This window comes from Dendropsophus ebraccatus, chromosome 1, assembly GCF_027789765.1.
Source record: "Dendropsophus ebraccatus isolate aDenEbr1 chromosome 1, aDenEbr1.pat, whole genome shotgun sequence".
NCBI classification, from domain to species: Eukaryota; Metazoa; Chordata; class Amphibia; order Anura; family Hylidae; genus Dendropsophus; species Dendropsophus ebraccatus.
The window spans coordinates 221,830,450-221,848,174 of NC_091454.1; the positions used below are offsets into that span (position 1 = coordinate 221,830,450).

General features: G+C 44.5%; 1 protein-coding gene across 1 annotated transcript; it reads left to right on the forward strand.

Moving 5' to 3' along the window:
- Positions 1-3,434: 3,434 nt before the first annotated feature.
- Positions 3,435-11,590, forward strand: LOC138784846 (extracellular calcium-sensing receptor-like). Its single transcript, XM_069960541.1, has 5 exons — positions 3,435-3,704; positions 4,980-5,798; positions 7,605-7,832; positions 9,991-10,114; positions 10,935-11,590. The coding sequence occupies exons 1-5, from the start codon at positions 3,435-3,437 to the stop codon at positions 11,588-11,590; spliced, it is 2,097 nt and encodes a 698-aa protein (XP_069816642.1).
- Positions 11,591-17,725: the final 6,135 nt, after the last annotated feature.

Here is a 17,725-nt window from a genome sequence, read left to right on the forward strand (position 1 = left end):
AAGCACTCTATTAGGGGCAAAGTCAGGTAGAAGCACTCTATTAGAAGCAAAGTAAGGTAGAACACCTTTATTAGAGGCAAAGTCAGGTAGAAACACTCTATTAGAGGCATAGTCAGATAGAAGCACTGTATTAAAAGGCATAGTAAGGTAGAAGTACTCTATTAGAGGCATAGTCAGGTAGAAGCACTCTATTAGAGGCATAGTCAGGTAGAAGCACTCTATTAGAGGCATAGTCAGGTAGAAGTACTATATTAGGGGCAAAGTCAGGTAGAAGCACTTTATTAAAAGCAAAGTCAGGTAGAAGCACTCTATTAGAGGCATAGTCTGGTAGAAGCACTCTATTAGAGGCAAAGTCAGGTAAAAGTACTCTATTAGTGGCGTAGTCAGGTAGAAGCACTCTATTAGAGGCATAGTCAGGTAGAAGCACTCTATTAGAGGCATTGTCAGGTAGAAGCACTCTATTACAGGCATAGTCAGGTAGAAGCACTCTATTAGAGGCATTGTCAGGTAGAAGCACTCTATTAGAGGCATAGTCAGGTAGAAGCACTCTATTAGAGGCATTGTCAGGTAGAAGCACTGTATTAGAGGCATAGTTTGGTAGAAGCACTCTATTAGAGGCATAGTCTGGTACAAGCACTCTATTAGAGGCATAGTCAGGTAGAAGCACTCTATTAGAGGCATAGTCAGGTATAAGTACTCTATTAGAGGCATAGTCAGGTAGAAGTACTCTATTAGGGGCAAAGTCAGGTAGAACCCCTTTATTAGAGGCATAGTCTGGTAGAAGCACTCTATTAGAGGCATAGTCAGGTAGAAGCACGCTATTAGAGGCATAGTCAGGTAGAAGCACTCTATTAGAGGCATAGTCAGGTAAAAGTACTCTATTAGCGGCGTAGTCAGGTAGAAGCACTCTATTAGAGGCATAGTCAGGTAGAAGCACTGTATTAGAGGCATAGTCAGGTAAAAGCACTCTATTAGGGGCAAAGTCAGGTAGAAGCACTTTATTAGAAGCATAGTCAGATAGAAGCACTGTATTAAAAGGCATAGTTTGGTAGAAGTACTCTATTAGAGGCAAAGTCAGGTAGAAGCACTTTATTAGAAGCAAAGTAAGGTAGAACACCTTTATTAGAGGCAAAGTCAGGTAGAAGCACTCTATTAGAGGCATAGTCAGATAGAAGCACTGTATTAAAAGGCATAGTTTGGTAGAAGTACTCTATTAGAGGCATAGTCAGGTAGAAGTACTCTATTAGAGGCAAAGTCAGGTAGAAGCACTTTATTAGAAGCAAAGTAAGGTAGAACACCTTTATTAGAGGCAAAGTCAGGTAGAAGCACTCTATTAGAGGCATAGTCAGATAGAAGCACTGTATTAAAAGGCATAGTTTGGTAGAAGTACTCTATTAGAGGCATAGTCAGGTAGAAGTACTATATTAGGGGCAAAGTCAGGTAGAAGCACTTTATTAAAAGCAAAGTCAGGTAGAAACACTCTATTAGAGGCATAGTCTGGTACAAGCACTCTATTAGAGGCATAGTCAGGTAGAAGCACTGTATTAGGGGCAAAGTCAGGTAGAAGCACTCTATTAGAGGCATAGTCAGGTAGAAGTACTCTATTAGAGGCATAGTCAGGTAGAAGTACTCTATTAGGGGCAAAGTCAGGTAGAAGCACTTTATTAGAAGCAAAGTAAGGTAGAACCCCTTTATTAGAGGCAAAGTCAGGTAGAAGCACTCTATTAGAGGCATAGTCAGGTAGAAGCACTCTATTACAGGCATAGTCTGGTAGAAGCACTCTATTAGAGGCATAGTCAGGTAGAAGCACTGTATTAGAGGCAAAGTCAGGTAGAAACACTCTATTAGAAGCGTAGTCAGGTGGAAGCACTCTATTAGAGGCATAGTCAGGTAAAAGTACTCTATTAGCGGCGTAGTCAGGTAGAAGCACTCTATTAGAGGCATTGTCAGGTAGAAGCACTCTATTAGAGGCAAAGTCAGGTAGAAGCACTCTATTAGAGGCATAGTCTACTTTTATAGAGTGGTACCTTGCTTTTCAAACTTAATTGGTTCTGGAAGGCAGTTTGAGAACCAAGCAGTATGCAAACTGAGCAGTGTCTTTCCATAGGAAATAATGTAAATGAGTTTAATTGGTTCCAGCAGCCACCAATAATTCCCTACAATCCACATTTATTACACTGATAAGTGCTCAGTATAATCACTACAGTACAGTACAGAGCAGCACTATACTGTACAGGACATTATACACAAGAAACCTTCAACAAAACCAGCAAATATAGTACAGTAGTCACCAACTCCTGCCTCATCCTTTACTGTATAGACTCCCCCCCCCCCCATCCCAGCACTGTAGCAGATGGGAGATGGTGGTGCACTGCCTGTACTACTACTGTTCTGTTTATGCACTCCGGCAGTCTTACGTAGTACTGTACTGTGTGTGAAGCTTCAGGAGTTCAGATACCGAGCAAAGTTTGAATTCTGAACGTTATTTTCAAGTAAATTTTTATTCAAATGCTGCGTATTACTGTACTTCAAGACTGGGTGCCCGAAAAGTATTTGAAAACTGAGCAAGAGATTGAGAACCAAAGCAAACTTTACTTGAAAATTCTGTTTGAGAAGCGAGCAGTTTGTTAACCGAGGTACCACTGTATATTTATTTAGAGGCTTATAATAAAAGTTAGACTTTTGATATCACTATTTATCATACACTTTGTGCCAGTGATGTGTATTTTTGTGTTTTCAGCTCATCCTATGGCCAATCACTGTTATATGCCTCATGTTTCTGTAATATTTCTGGAGATCCTCCTGTTATGTCTCATGTCCATGATCTGCTCCTCAGGACAGATATGCAGATTACCAGCTATGTCCGACCTGGAGGGAATCAGACAACCTGGAGATATCATGGTAGGAGTATTACTGCCTATTAACAGGGACATGATTTACCAAACACTGACATTCAATGTGAAGCCGCCCAGGACCATGTGTAACTTGTAAGTAAGCTCAATGCCAGGTTGGTTCTACTCTGTATTCGAAGATATAATTAATGTATTCTTCTATAATTCTTTAATTCTTAATAATATTCTTTCTTTAGAGTGAAAAGGTTAAAAAAAAAAAAAAAATACAACCCCTGCCCGACCCCTTTGTTCTTGGAGAGATAGGCTCCCGCCAAAGCAGTCTTAGTCTTACTGCAGCTTATACTCACCATAAAGAACACATGTGTGTGGGGAGGGCAGGTGAGATAAGTGTTGGAGAACGTTGTTGAAGACATATGCCCACCTTAAGAGAAAGAAGGAAAATACAGTTTTGCTCTATATGAATAATAGCATTTAATATACAGATTCAACGTTTGGTAATGAAGAAATATAATTGGGGGGGGGGGGAATGTGACAAGACTTAACAAATTTCTGTCGTCTAGGTTTGGTCTGGAATCATATCAAATGCTTCACACCTTGATTTTCACCATTGAGGAGGTCAACAATGATCCCTTTATTTTGTCAAACATTACATTGGGATTCCAGATGTATGACACATGTAATATACCTCAGTATGAATTACAGGGAGCTTTAGAGTTCCTGACTGACTCTAGTATCATATTTACCAACAACCAGTGTCAGTCTAGACCGTCCTTCCCAGCTGCCATCGGGAGCTATAGTTCAGCCAACTCCATTATCTTGGCTCATTTTTTGGGAATCTTCAGATATCCCCAGGTAAGAAGATGCAGTACTAATACTTGTCTATGCCAATTGTTCATTCCAATGTTAAATACTAAATGACAAAAGTTGGAAAAAACTAGAATTATTGTCAGTGGTAATGATGAGCAGCGATTGGTAAAAATAAGGAAAATACTCTCCTCAACATGGAAACTACAACACCAAGAAGGAGAAGTCCCAAAGTTATGAAAATCACAGGATTAATCCAGAGGGGTTTCACAAAATTTTACAACTTTTGACCTTATTCCTTCGAAGTGTTTCTTACAAAATATTCAAACCCCCTCAACTAAGAGAGTCACATGCAAAAACATATCTCAGCGTGCTATCAACAAGGTTATCTGGGGAACATTCGGCAATGCTTAATGCAATTGGGTAAGAAAAAAAAAAAAAACATCTGCTGTAGGCAGCTCCCTCGGTAGTTGTCGACCAATACTGTCCCAGATGACTATGGAAGACAAGTACAAGTCTAAAGATGCTACAGGCCATGGTAGCAAGTTTAGACTAGGCAAAAATTATTATGAGCAGCATGCGGCCTGGTGTAGTTCTGTTGAGGATGGCTTGTGGGACACTTCAGAGAAATGGACTTACAATGGTTCTATGACCAAGTCAATGTAACACTGAGCTGTTTGTGTACCTGGAAGACAATAGGGGGTCCAGATACCTACGTTATAGACAATAGACAAACCCAGGAATACGACTGGTTTCATGTTTTCTTTAGAAATAAGCGAACCGGCTGAGGTTCGGGTTCGTATGAACCTGAACTCTCGGCTTCTGATTCCCGCTGTCTGCCCGCTCTGTGGAGAGGGTGGATACAGCCTGAGGACCACCTAGAAAACTGGGATACAGCCTATGGCTATGGCTGTATCCCAGTTTTCCAGGTGGTCCTCAAGGTTGTATCCACCCTCTCCACGGAGCGGGCAGACAGCGGGAATCAGAAGCCGAGAGTTCAGGTTCATACGAACCCGAACCTTGGGCGGTTCGCTCATCTCTAGTTTTCTTGTGAAGGCCTCTTCATGATGTTGCCCATGTGGTCTCCAGACCAATCTACAGCTATCATTGCTTTAGAGACAATGTGGAACTCATCGCTGAAGAGCATGGACCTCCATTCCAGCTTTCATCAGCATCTTGCTCCGCACTTTAACATTCCGGTTTCTCTTCCGTGGTGTGTTAATTTCCATTTTCAAAGTGGTTTACCATGGCCTACTATCTTGGATAAAAATTATTTAAAAGTCTTTGCCTGTAAAAGTTTTGTTTTTTTATTTTGCATTTTAGGTCAGTCCATTGTCAAGTGTCTCTCTTCTGAGTAATAGGAAAATATTTCCATCCTTCTTCAGGATTGCTGCAAATGATAAATTCCAATCCATCGGACTGGCTAACTTTGTTCTGAGCTTTGGCTGGACTTGGGTCGGCCTTGTAGCAAGTGACAATGATTATGGTCTTGAAGGAATTTACCCAATCAGACAAGAGTTAATTAAGGCTGGAGCATGTTTGGCTTTTACTGAAAATATCCGTCTAGGTCAACCAGATCGCAATGCTCCTCGAATAGTGCGGACCATCAAAGAGTCCACAGCCAGGGTGGTTGTTGTGTTTGCTCTTGATTTTGATTTCCTTCCGGTTGTGAATGAGCTGATGAAGCAGAATGTCACAGAGCGAATATTTGTTGGTAATGCCGGTTGGGCCAGGTCGATAATACTGTCAACGAGTAATTATTTTCAGGTTTTAAAGGGCGCACTTGGCATTGCTACGTATGGTTATGTTGTACCAGGCTTAAGTCTGTTCCTGAAGAATATCCGTCCTCGTGCATCTACCGGACCAAACTGGGCGAAGCAATACTGGGAAAAACTTTTCAGCTGTACATTTCCTAATGGTGACAACACTGTGAAGACTGTAAAGAACTGCACTGGGTTGGAACAGCTAGAGGAAGTCATTGACAGTTCTACTTTCAGCAATAGCCTAAGATATACTCATCACTTGTATGCTTCTGTACGTACTTTGGCTAAAGCTTTAAATGATTTAAAAATCTGCAAGTCTGGAGGAGGACCATTTTCTAATGGGACCTGTGCGAATATCTGGAATTTCAAACCATGGCAGGTAAATGTATACCAAGGATCTAAACAACAAAATCTTAGATAACAAGGTTGAGTCCACAATGACATTTTGTACTTATACACAACATAAACTGTAGGCGTCCATTTGTGTTCATCTCTCTTTTCATAGCATGATGGGTACTACTAGCATCAGAATCTGTGACTGAGACAGTATTTCCTTCACTACTGTCAGTGTGAAAGCTGCTTATCTTGGCTCTCGCAGCACAACAGATCAGTCATCCTGTTGGTAACAGGGTTCCTTACTACGAGGCCTCTACACTTAGATGATATCTTCTTTACTTCAAGCTTATACAAGACACAATGTCACCTTCATCTTTGCCTAATGATGCGAAACTGCAATACAAGATGCAGCACATGGATGAGGAGGACTATGTGTGTAATATAAGCAGGTTTGGCAGATCCCCTTTGACCATGAAAGCATTTTGCTCTCACAGTAACTGGGGGGCCCAGTGGTCAGTAAATTCTTTAGTAATGAACCCATTCAACCCTCAACTACTACCATTGTTCAGGACTTTCACAAGAACTTTGTCTATTTGAGTTCCCCATTGCTTCCTCTGGCTGCTGCAGTCTTTTGTACCTGTGCGTCCCCTGTAGATTTATGTACTTGTGTGGTCCCTGGAGACTTATGTACTTGTGCAGTCCCTGGAGACTTATGTACTTGTGCTGCCCCTGGAGACTTACAGTATGTACCAGTGCGGCCCCTTGAGACTTATGTACTTGTGCGGCCCCTGGAGATTTATGTACTTGTGCGGCCCCTGGAGATTTATGTACTTGTGCGGTCCCTGTAGTATTATGTACCTGTGTGGCCCCTTTAGTCTTATGTACCCGTGCAGCCCCTGTAGACTTATGTACCTGTGTAGCCCTTTTATACCTATGTACCTTTGTGGACCTTGTAGACCTATGTACCAGTTTGGCTCTTGTAGACCTATGTATCTGTGCGGCCTTTGCAGACTTATGTGCCTGTGCGGCCTTTGTAGATCTATGTACCTGTTTGGCCTTTGTAGATCTATGTACCTGTGCGGTCCTTGTAGTTCTATGTAACTGTGTGGCCCTTGTAGACCTATGTACCTGTGCGGCCCTTGTAGACATATGTACCTGTGCGGCCGTGGTTTTCTTAAAACAAGATGTCACATAAAGCAGGGAGGTGTGTTTAATCCTGCTCTCACCCCTATCGCTATTCCTACCTACTTGGACAATCAACCTTTAATGGCCACCATCTGTGACAGTCTCTACAATGGGATAAATGCACTGGAGGGGAAAAGAGTTTAAACAGGATGGGCCTAGATGAGTCTGAACCAGGAGCTCAGCGTCAGGTCAAAACCGTCAGATAAAGGCAAGGTCAGAAGTCAGGTAGCATATTAGGATCAGGTAAAAGCAATATTCAGGTACGCTACAGGGGCTCATAGAAGACAGTCACATGTGCCGGTGGCTAAAAGGTGCTCTGACTAAATGCACAGAAGCTAAGGAGTCATGGAAGGCCAAAACCGGTCCAGATTGAGCTAACGATCATACCTCCAGCTTGGTTGTGCGCTCTGCATGACATTGCTGCATCCCCGTTCCCCAGAATATCTAGGGAAGTGTCCCCAAGCTCAGAGGAACAGTCTGAAGCGACCCACCAGAGAAGCATAGTGCAGGAGGTCAGTTACTGTAAGTTTCTGGCCAAGTAGACATGACATGTAGGAAGCCTAATTTGGTTAACAATATCTTCACAATTTTTGATTGGAAATCCAAATTTGCCATGGGACCATTGTGTTAGCTTATGATTAAACACCTCATTTTCCCATTGTAGCTTACATATTATATTAGGAAGGTTAGGATGACTCTTAATACCGGGAAGGAGATCTACTTTGATGAGAACGGTGATTTACCTTATATCTATCGAATTGTCAACTGGCAAATGAATCCCGATGGGACTGTGACACAGGTTAACATCGGAACCTTTAGTACTTCGGAACCCTTCAATAAAGCCCTGATCTTCAACACAAGTCTGATCGCCTGGCCTACTGGAGGAAAACAGGTGAGATGGTACAAGAAATCGACAATCTACAGAGTTGCTGTTGACATTTCTGTATGGATCTATACCATAAATGTTTTACCATCTTAAACGGAATCTGTCAACACCCAGACACAACCCGAGGTTCAGACAGTACACTGCAGGTGTCAGGATCCTTGTAGGCATGGTACTGTCTGAGGATACATTTTGTACAAAGCTCTTGTAATGTAATGAAGTGTCAAAAACGTGTAGAGGTTTGGGGCAAACCTCACCAGTACTTCCTCCTCTCTCTTCTCCATGAATATTCTTGGCTGGCCGGCCTTCTGCTCACTCTTGCCATCACCACTATTCACATATGCACCAATGGTCTCCCAAGCAGCATGCTTCCAGCCGTGGCCGCTCACGCACATGCCATAAACTGTAAGGGTAGCACACACGGTAACTGTTGAGACGACGTGCACGGCCTTTGCCAGCAGCAGCACATACCTGCACAGCTATGATGATGGGAGCAAGCAGGAGGCTGGCCAGCAGAAAATTATTATGGAGAAGAGGGAGGAAGAAGTAGTGGTGAGGCATTCCAGAGATATCTGACATCTGCAGTACGCTACCCGTATACCTCAGGTCGTGTCCGGGTGCTGACAGATTGCCTTTAATTATGTGAAGCATTACGCATGAAATACTAGACAATAAAAAAGGGGAGGAGAAAGCTGAAGCTACAACAATGACTAGAAAATGTGCACTTACAGGTACCAGCAGGGGAAAGGAACCGACCAAAAATCTTACTGAAGGCAAAACAAAGATCAAATCAGGAGAATTCTATTTTAAAAGAAAATATCAGCAGGCTAGGCGAATCTAACCAGCTGATATGTCCCTATTGTGCATGAGATGCCAAGGAGGAAGGTATGTCTTTCTAATAATAATAGCCCATGGAGAGGGATGGCTGGGAGCCTTCAGCCTGACGAGCAGAATGCAGATAGGAATAAAGCGATTCACTTTGCCCCTACTGTACATTTGCTCATCTCTACAAAAATACACCAAACCACTAGTGTTGCATGGGACTTTTCTCAAAATTTATTATGTATTTAAAACACTTTCCCACCACTTTAAGACAATTTTCCTCCTCGTACAAAAAAATAAATAAAAAAGGGGGGTATTCAAAAAATGGGGTGTGGTCTATTTTGCAAACAAATAAAGCACCTCAATCTGGCTAAAAATTCTGGTGGACCTCAAACCAAGTAATAGATGGTATAAACTTTGCACCAAAAAAACTAGACAGTATCAAGCAGCCTGATACATCTGGTAGATTTAAAGATTGTCTAGTCTGAGGTTGCACTTAGTTTTAGTAAATGTTGGCCAGTCTGCCAATAGTGGATGTGGTTGATGAAGGAATCATGTGTGAAGTCATGCACATCTGTCTCTGACTGTTCTCTTGACAAATTCAAGCAAAGGCACAATGGCAAACAAGAGCATCAGCGCTGTGCTCATCAAGTGTATCTTACTATCTCACATCCCTCTCAGACAGCAATTTTCTTTTTTAAAGCAACTCTGTACTGTACCTACAATCTGACCCCCCCCCCCCCCCCTTTCCAAACCACTTGTACCTTCGGACAGCTGCTTTTAATCCAAGATCTTCCCTGGGGTCCGTTCGGCAGGTGATGCAGTTTGCTTTAAAAAAAACCTACTTTTAAACTTGCAGCCCCATGCCCTATGGCCGTGGCTTAGATTGTGTATGCATTTGGCTGGCACAACCTCAACGTCCCTCCTCCCCACCCTCCTCATCATTAGGAATGCCCCAGGCAGATTGTCTCCTGTCTGAACATTGCACAGGTGCCTTAACAATCCAGCCCATGTGCCGGGCTGACACAGCTGTCGAATAGGAGGCAATCTGCCTGGAGCATTGCTAATGATGAGGACGGCGGGGAGGAGGGACAGAGAGGGTGTGCCAGCCTAATGCATATACAAGCTAAGCCATGGCCAAAGGACACAGGGCTGCAAGTTTAAAAGTTGTTTTTTAAGACAATAACTGCATCACCTGCCGAACGGACCCCAGGACAGATCTTGGATTAAAAGCAGCTATCTGAAGGTACAAGAGGTTTGGGGGGGTCAGATTGTGGGTACAGAGTGGCTTTAAATGTAGAGTCCCTTTAAGAAATATACTGATATTTTACCTTTATACTAACAGGTTCCACGTTCTGTCTGTAGCGAGAGCTGCACTCTGGGATATAGAAAGGCGGCTATTCAGGGACAACCCATCTGCTGCTTTGAGTGTGTTCCCTGTCTACAAGGAGAGATCACCAATCATACAGGTAAGTACTCACATAATAGTATCCAAGAACTTTTTTAATATTCGGAAATTACTAGTGTTTGACTCCCGAATGCCATTCACACTCTAGATATTACCCCCCCACAAACTGCTTGTACCTTTGTACCACCTCCCCATCCCTCCTCCCCATCCTCCTCATCATTAGGATGCCCCTGGGCAGAAGTTTTCCTATTCATCACCCCTGTGAAGACTGCTTATAATCTGGATTGTTAAGGCACCTGTGCAGTGTTCACACAAGTGATGAATAGTAAAAAAAATACTGCCCAGGGCATTCCTAATGGTGAAGAGGGTGAGGAGGAGGGACAGAGAGAGGGTGCATGGCTTGGGCATACACACTCTAGGCCACGCCAATTTGACACAGGGCTGCAAGTTTAAAAGTTGTTTTTTAGGACAAAAACTGAATCATCTGCCAAACGGACCCCAGGCCAGATCTTAAATTAAAAGCAGTCATCTGAAGGCACAAGTGGTTTGGGAGGGTCAGATTGTGGGTACAGAGTCGTTTTAAAGGAATAAGCCACACTTTATTACCTTTTCAGGTTCCATTAACTGCATCAGATGTCCATGGGACCAGTGGCCGAATCGTGAAAAATCCATCTGTCTCCCAAAACCCACTGAGTTCTTGTCTTATGAAGATGTGTTAGGAGCCACATTAGCCGCATCCAGCTTGATCTCGTCTATTTTTCCTCTTTTCCTTTTGAGGCTTTTTATCAAACACAGAACGTCACCTATTGTAAAAGCCAGCAATTATTCCCTAAGTTGTCTCTTGTTGCTGTCTCTTTGTCTTTGCTTCTACTGCTCCTTAGTGTTTATTGGTTACCCAGAACGCTACAAATGTCTCCTACGTCAGGTGACCTTTGGCCTGGTCTTCACTCTCTGTGTTGCTTGTATTTTGGCCAAGACGATTATGGTTGTTCTTGCATTTATGGCCACCAAACCAGGAAGCAGTCTGAGAAGATGGACGACAGTCAGAATCTCCTATATGATTATTTCTATCTGTTGTTTGTCACAATTCATCCTGTGTGTCACCTGGTTGTCCATCGCTCCACCATTTGCACAATATAACACCAACATTAGACCTGAAATGATCATTGTTGATTGCAATGAGGGGTCACCTATCGCCTTCTGGACCATGTTGGGTTATCTCTTTCTTCTGGCCACCATAAGTTTCATTGTTGCCTTCCTTGCTCGAAGACTTCCCGACAGCTTCAATGAAGCCCAGTATATTACATTCAGCATGCTGGCCTTCCTCAGTGTCTGGATATCCTATATCCCGGCCTCCCTCAGTGCTCAGGGCAGGTACACAGTGGCTATGGAGATCTTTGCCATCTTGGCCTCCAGTTGGGCTCTAGTCATCTGTATGTTCTTTCCAAAGTGTTTCTTTATAGTGTTCAGACCCGAGATGAATTCCAAGGAAAATATCATGAGGAAAAACAAAGAAAGCACTAAATATGTTAAATGATTCCTTAACATCGATTGATGAATATTGATGATTATAAGTTCTAATAAAATGTAATATTTTCATTGTGACAATCTGAGATAATATATATGAAGATCTTGCCCAGATACGATAGGACTCCACCAATCCTGGACCCTGGAATAGACGGATTTGCGCTGCAGTTCCACCTGAACAAACCAGATGATAGATGCTGCACTTAAAGCATAACTGTCATTTCAGGGCCATTTTTCTGAAAACATTAAATATCTATAGTACAAGCGATTTTAAGAAACTCTGTAATAGGTTTTATGTACTAAAAGAGTTTCCTTCTGGACTGAAAAAGCAATCTCCCAGCCTCCCCCCTCACATCAGATGAAGCAGGATTTCTGTGCCCATTATGTGGCTATGGAGAGGGGAGGGGCTGTTAGGAGTGACTGAGCACGGAGCAGTCCTGCACAGCACAACACCCTGCAATCTTCTCTCAGTAAGTTCATAGATAAGCACTGACCTTTCTGACACCTGAATTTAGCGTTTTAGGTGCCCAGAGAGTCTACAAACAGCTGACCTTCATGTCACCTCTTCCTGCTCCCTCATCTCCCTCAGCCCCTCCCCTCCCCTCCCCCCTTCATAGGCTTACAATGGAGAGAGCAGAACCCGTCTTCACTGGCTTCTCTGTAATGAAGACGTGTTTGCCTGATAATGCACAGATAAGAAGTCAGGGGGGGGAGGCTGGGAGATTGCTTCTTAAATACAGTAGGAGGCTTTTTTGGCTGATAAAACCTATTACAGAGTTTCTTAAAATCGCTTATACTACTGATTTCTGCAATAAAAAAAAAACATGACAGTTACTCTTTAAAGATGAAGTGCAGTACAAAGGACCTCGGAGAGGGTGAAAGAACTCATACCACACTTTATTGAGACAATTTGGCCAATAATTTACTGATGAACCCCCAAGAGACTGTGCAGACAGTACTGTGTATTTCTCATATGACTGATTTCCTCTTAGCCTGAAGAAGGGGTTTAACCAACCGAAACATTGTATATTAAATTGTTCCACAGTGTTGTAATTATACACACATAAATAATAATTAAAAAAGATAAGGTTATCCTTGTGTGCTGTCTACCTATATCTGGCTTCTATACTACATTGTGGCTTTTAGCGGTTCACTAAGAGAGTAAAAAGACGAAAGGACTGGATTTTCTCTTTTGCCATCTTGGAGCATGAGATGCCTTCCCTAGTGATTTAATGGAATTGCTATAGCTGTCATTGTCTGGCGATTTGGCCCACAGGTTTGCTTTGTTCTTGGCAATTAATGCTTAATAGAGTTGTCCAGCATTTGAAAAACATGGCCACTTTCTTCCAAAGACAGCCCCACTCTTGTCTCCAGTTTGGATGTGGTTTTGCAACTCAGTTCCATTGAAGTGAATAGAACTTAATTGCAAACCACACCTAAACTGGAGACAAGAGTGGGGCTTTTTCTGGAAGAAAGTGGCCATGGATAACACTTTTAAGAGTGAACTATATTAGTTAGGTTGACCTTCTTACAGTTGTTTTACACCCAGTAATGTTATTTTTGGTCAGTTTAAGGTTGTGACGGGAAATTCACTTTTTCGCATTTTCTCTCTCTCTTTCTCTCGCTCCACCTCCACCACATAGGGCACATTGTATGCTCCATCCTCCCTTCTTGTGTTCCATTGTGCTTAGGTTGTCACTAGAGACAGATTTCCCCTGACAACAAGTGGTGGTCAGTAAATATCAGAGAAAGGAGACACCAAGTAGCCAAGACTTTACAGATGTTTTGTTTTTTTTTTGTTTTTTTTTCTGGTGTAAGAAGTTGTTTTTGCAAAATGAAGTGCATTACTGCTAGGGCCATGGCGGCATCCCGTGCTCCGGACCGCCGCCGCACCCTCTCTCCCGCATCTGCAGCAGCCGGTGTCCATAGGCAGGGACCCGGCGCTGCTGTTGCTTCGGCCCCCGGTGGACGCCTCACCTCACCGCGCTCCTGTCCGCCACTGTGCCGGACGGCGCGCGTCCTCGCCTCCTAGGGCGCGCGCGCCGGCTGTCTCAGATTTAAAGGGGCACTGCGCTCCTAATTGGCCTGTATGTCAATCACTCCCCTATAAGTTCCAGCCCTGCCCCCTTCCAGGTGTTGGAGCCTCTACATGCTTTCCATAGCGTTTGGCCCAGCTCCCTGTTGTTACTGATTCCTGTCCGCTACCTGGTCCGTAGTCCTTGTTCCTGATTCCTGTCCGCTACCTGGTCCCTAGTCCTCGTTCCTGGTTCCTGCTCCTCTGTTACACTATTTCTCCTGTGTTCAGCCTGTCACCTGCGGTTACGCCTACAGACCTCTGCCAGCACCATCTCCTGCCTACTGCTCCTGCCACGCCTCGCCTGCCGTCACTAGCAACCAAGCCAGGGGTAGCAACCTGGGGGTCGCCTGCCGCAGCAAGTCCATCCCGCCTTGCGGCGGGCTCTGGTGAAAACCAGCGGCCCCTTAGACTCCGCTCCCTGGTGAGGTTAGTGCCATCGCTAGTAACGATTCAGTGGATCCACTACTCCAGGCGTCACTGTAGGCTCCAACCATGGATCCCGGCGAGGTCCCTGATATCCGTGAAGTAGCCCGAGTGGTCGCCCTACAGGCTCAACAGATCCAGCAACAGTCACAGCTGATCCAACAACTGACTGCAGCCGTACAGCAGCATACCACAGCTCAGCAGTCATCACCTCCTGCAGCCTCTTCAAAACTACGACTGGCTCTCCCAAGTAAATATGGAGGTGACCCCAAGTTGTGCAGAGGATTCCTGACCCAATGCACTATGCATATTGAACTTCTAAGCAGTCAGTTTGCCACCGAGCGCTCTAAAGTGTCTTTCATCATCAGCCTATTGGAAGGTAGAGGTCTGGCTTGGGCCACACCGCTGTGGGACCGTGATGACCCTGTTGCTGCTAATCTCCGAATCAATCCACGTCTCCCGCTGGCGCTGGATTTTTCTTTGTGCACAAGAAGGATGGTTCCCTCCTCCCATGCATAGACTACCGGGGCTTGAATAAGGTGACTGTTAAGAACCGCTATCCTCCTCCGCTAATCCCCGAACTATTCGACCGTCTCCGTGGAGCTAGGATCTTCTCCAAGCTGGATCTCAGGGGAGCGCATAACTTGATCCGTATTCGTGAAGGAGACGAATGGAAGACCACTTTCAACACCAGAGATGGGCACTACGAATATCTATAAAACAAAATCTGGTGCAGCTCACAATCATACACTGATTCAGTCGAGGTTAACTAAAAAGCTGCCTAAACCTAGCAATAGGCAAATAGGGAATTCAATTAATAAAATGGGGGTATTCTAGTCCTCAAGACCAAATGAGATCGAGGCTGTGACACTGCGCGCGCCAAATCCATCCTCAGAACCACGAGGACGCGCTGCAGGACCGCTCAAGCTCAGGAACTGTCAAAGACCGGCCGCTGCATACTAGCAGAAAGAAAACGATACCATCAAACCATCTCGGGACGGGTGAGAGACGCTATATGCGCTATATCAGTACAACTTATTATTACTACGTTTGTTGTTATTTCATAATGACTATTTACATCGAACTGAGATAAATACACAGTAAAGTATCATAATGATACATTGAATGACTGGAGAAGCTGTGGGTTTGGGAACGACTGTGCAGCTAGAAAGACTGCACCTAAATACAAACACAGGAGGACTCCATGTCTCCCTCTTGAAGCCAGTGGTCCTCAAATGATTCTCCAGTAAAGCTTCGTCCTCCACTCCACAAGCCGTCTCTGACGACATATACATTGTTGAAGACATCCTAGCGATGAAAACTGTCAGAGGAAGACGTTTCTTTCTAGTGGACTGGAGAGGTTTTGGTCCTGAGGAGAGATCCTGGGAACCCGAATCTAATATCCTGGATCGGGATCTCATCAAGGAATTCTTGCAGACCAAAAAGAAGGGGGAGGCCAAAGGGGGGGGGTACTGTTAGGGCCACGGCGGCGTCCCGTGCTCCGGACCGCCGCCACACCCTCCCTCTCGCATCTGCAGCAGCCGGTGTCCATAGGCAGGGACCCGGCGCTGCTGTTGCTTCGGCCCCGGGGGGCGCCTCACCTCACCGCACTCTTGTCCGTCGCTGTGCCGGCCGGCTCAGATTTAAAGGGGCAGTGCGCTCCTAATTGGCCTGTATGTCAATCACTCCCCTATAAGTTCCAGCCCTGCCCCCTTCCAGGTGTTGGAGCCTCTACATGCTTTCCATAGCGTTTGGCCCAGCTCCCTGTTGTTACTGATTCCTGTCCGCTACCTGGTCCCTAGTCCTTGTTCCTGATTCCTGCCCGCTACCTGGTCCCTAGTCCTCGTTCCTGGTTCCTGCTCCTCTGTTACACTATTGCTCCTGTGTTCAGCCTGTCACCTGCGGTTACGCCTACAGACCTCTGCCTGCACTATCATCTGCCTACTGCTCCTGCCACGCCTTGCCTGCCGTCACTAGCAACCAAGCCAGGGGTAGCGACCTGGGGGTCGCCTGCCGCAGCAAGTCCATCCCGCCTTGCGGCGGGCTCTGGTGAAAACCAGTGGCCCCTTAGACTCCGCTCCCTGGTGAGGTTAGTGCCATCGCTAGTGACGGTTCAGTGGATCCACTACTCCAGGCGTTACAATTACAAATACCTTAGAAATCACACAGATCAACACATGAAAGGACAATTGCACAAAAATCAAATGTAAAATGGAACAAGACAAGCCATCCTTGCACTGATACTCTAAAGAAGAGGTGGCACACAAAATGTACAATGACTACACCCCCACCGACCACTTTAACTACAGTGAACTGCATACAGGACCTTGTCAACTGAACTAAATCCAAATAGACTTACTGATAGGAAATCTCTTGATGCAACTATTTATCTGGTCTTGAAACCTTATCCCTGATGAAGGAAACTGCCGATCTCAGAAACACATTGGAATGTAGCCACATAGAACCAGAAACATAATTGGTGATATCACCGATCCAACAGAGAGTAGAACAAAGCAGTGAGCGGAAAGAGAAGACACCGGCCTTGGCTCTCCTCTATCACAACATCCCCCCGTATTTATTGAAAGACCTCATCGTGGAACACGTGAATATACCTTCATCCTCTGCATCTCCTGTGCAATAGGGACTAGAGATGCGCGAACCGGTTCGGGTTCGAGTCCCTCCGAACCTGAACTTTCGGCATTTGATTAGCTGGGGCTGCTGAACTTGGATAAAGCTCTAAAGTTGTCTGGAAAACATGGATACAGCCAATGACTATATCCATATTTTCCACATATCCTTAGGGCTTTATCCAACTTCAGCAGACACCGCTAATCAAATGCCGAAAGTTCGAGTTCGGATGGACTCAAGCATGCTCCAGGTTCGCTCATCTCTAATAGGGACAGACATATCAGCAGGTTAGATTCATCCCCTTTAAGGAAGTGCAATGACAGGATTATTGGGATTATCTGGATTATTAGAATGATTAGTTACATATCCTACAGCTAAGACAGTACACTAAAAACCTGTGTAGTGGAACACTGCACATTTATTTTTTTTTTAAAAAGAATTTATTTAAACATTTTTAAAAGACATACAAAACAAAACCGGGTACAATCCGCCCATCACATGTTATATAATGACATAACAGCAGGGAGCTCAACATGCTACTGCCGACCTCAGCGACAGCAATACAGCAATCAAGGGCAACAGCAAAAGCGTATCCCGAATACCTAAGCTATCAGGCAACAGTAATCCTGATCAATTAGGAAAGGACGGAACAAAAAAGACTCCACATACACTCAAGCACACTCATACCTGGACAGCGCCGCATTCCCCCTTCCCCCAGCCAGAGAACCAACAGAAAGGATCAAACGTCAGCCGTCTCATCTAGCATGAGCCAGTGAATCCATATTTTCTTAAATTTCTGGGGGCATTTGCGATGTTCATATAGGGCTTCATATAACGGGACATATTTGTTAACTAGCTGCTTCCAGTGAGCCAGGGAAGGGGTATCCATACACTTCCACTCTATGGCTATAATTTTTTTGGCACAAAATAAAAGGAATCTAATGAATACCCTATAATATTTGTTGCGTGTGATTCCATTAATTAGTCCTAGGAGACAGACAGAGGGGGTACAGACAA

Coding starts and splice junctions, on each gene's coding strand:
- LOC138784846 (XM_069960541.1), top strand. CDS start 3,435: ATGCTTCACACCTTGATTTTCACCATTGAGGAGGTCAACAATGATCCC. Junction 7,833..9,990: donor GGCCTACTGGAGGAAAACAG/GTGAGATGGTAC, acceptor TTATACTAACAG/GTTCCACGTTCTGTCTGTAG. Junction 10,115..10,934: donor AGAGATCACCAATCATACAG/GTAAGTACTCAC, acceptor ACTGCTCCTTAG/TGTTTATTGGTTACCCAGAA.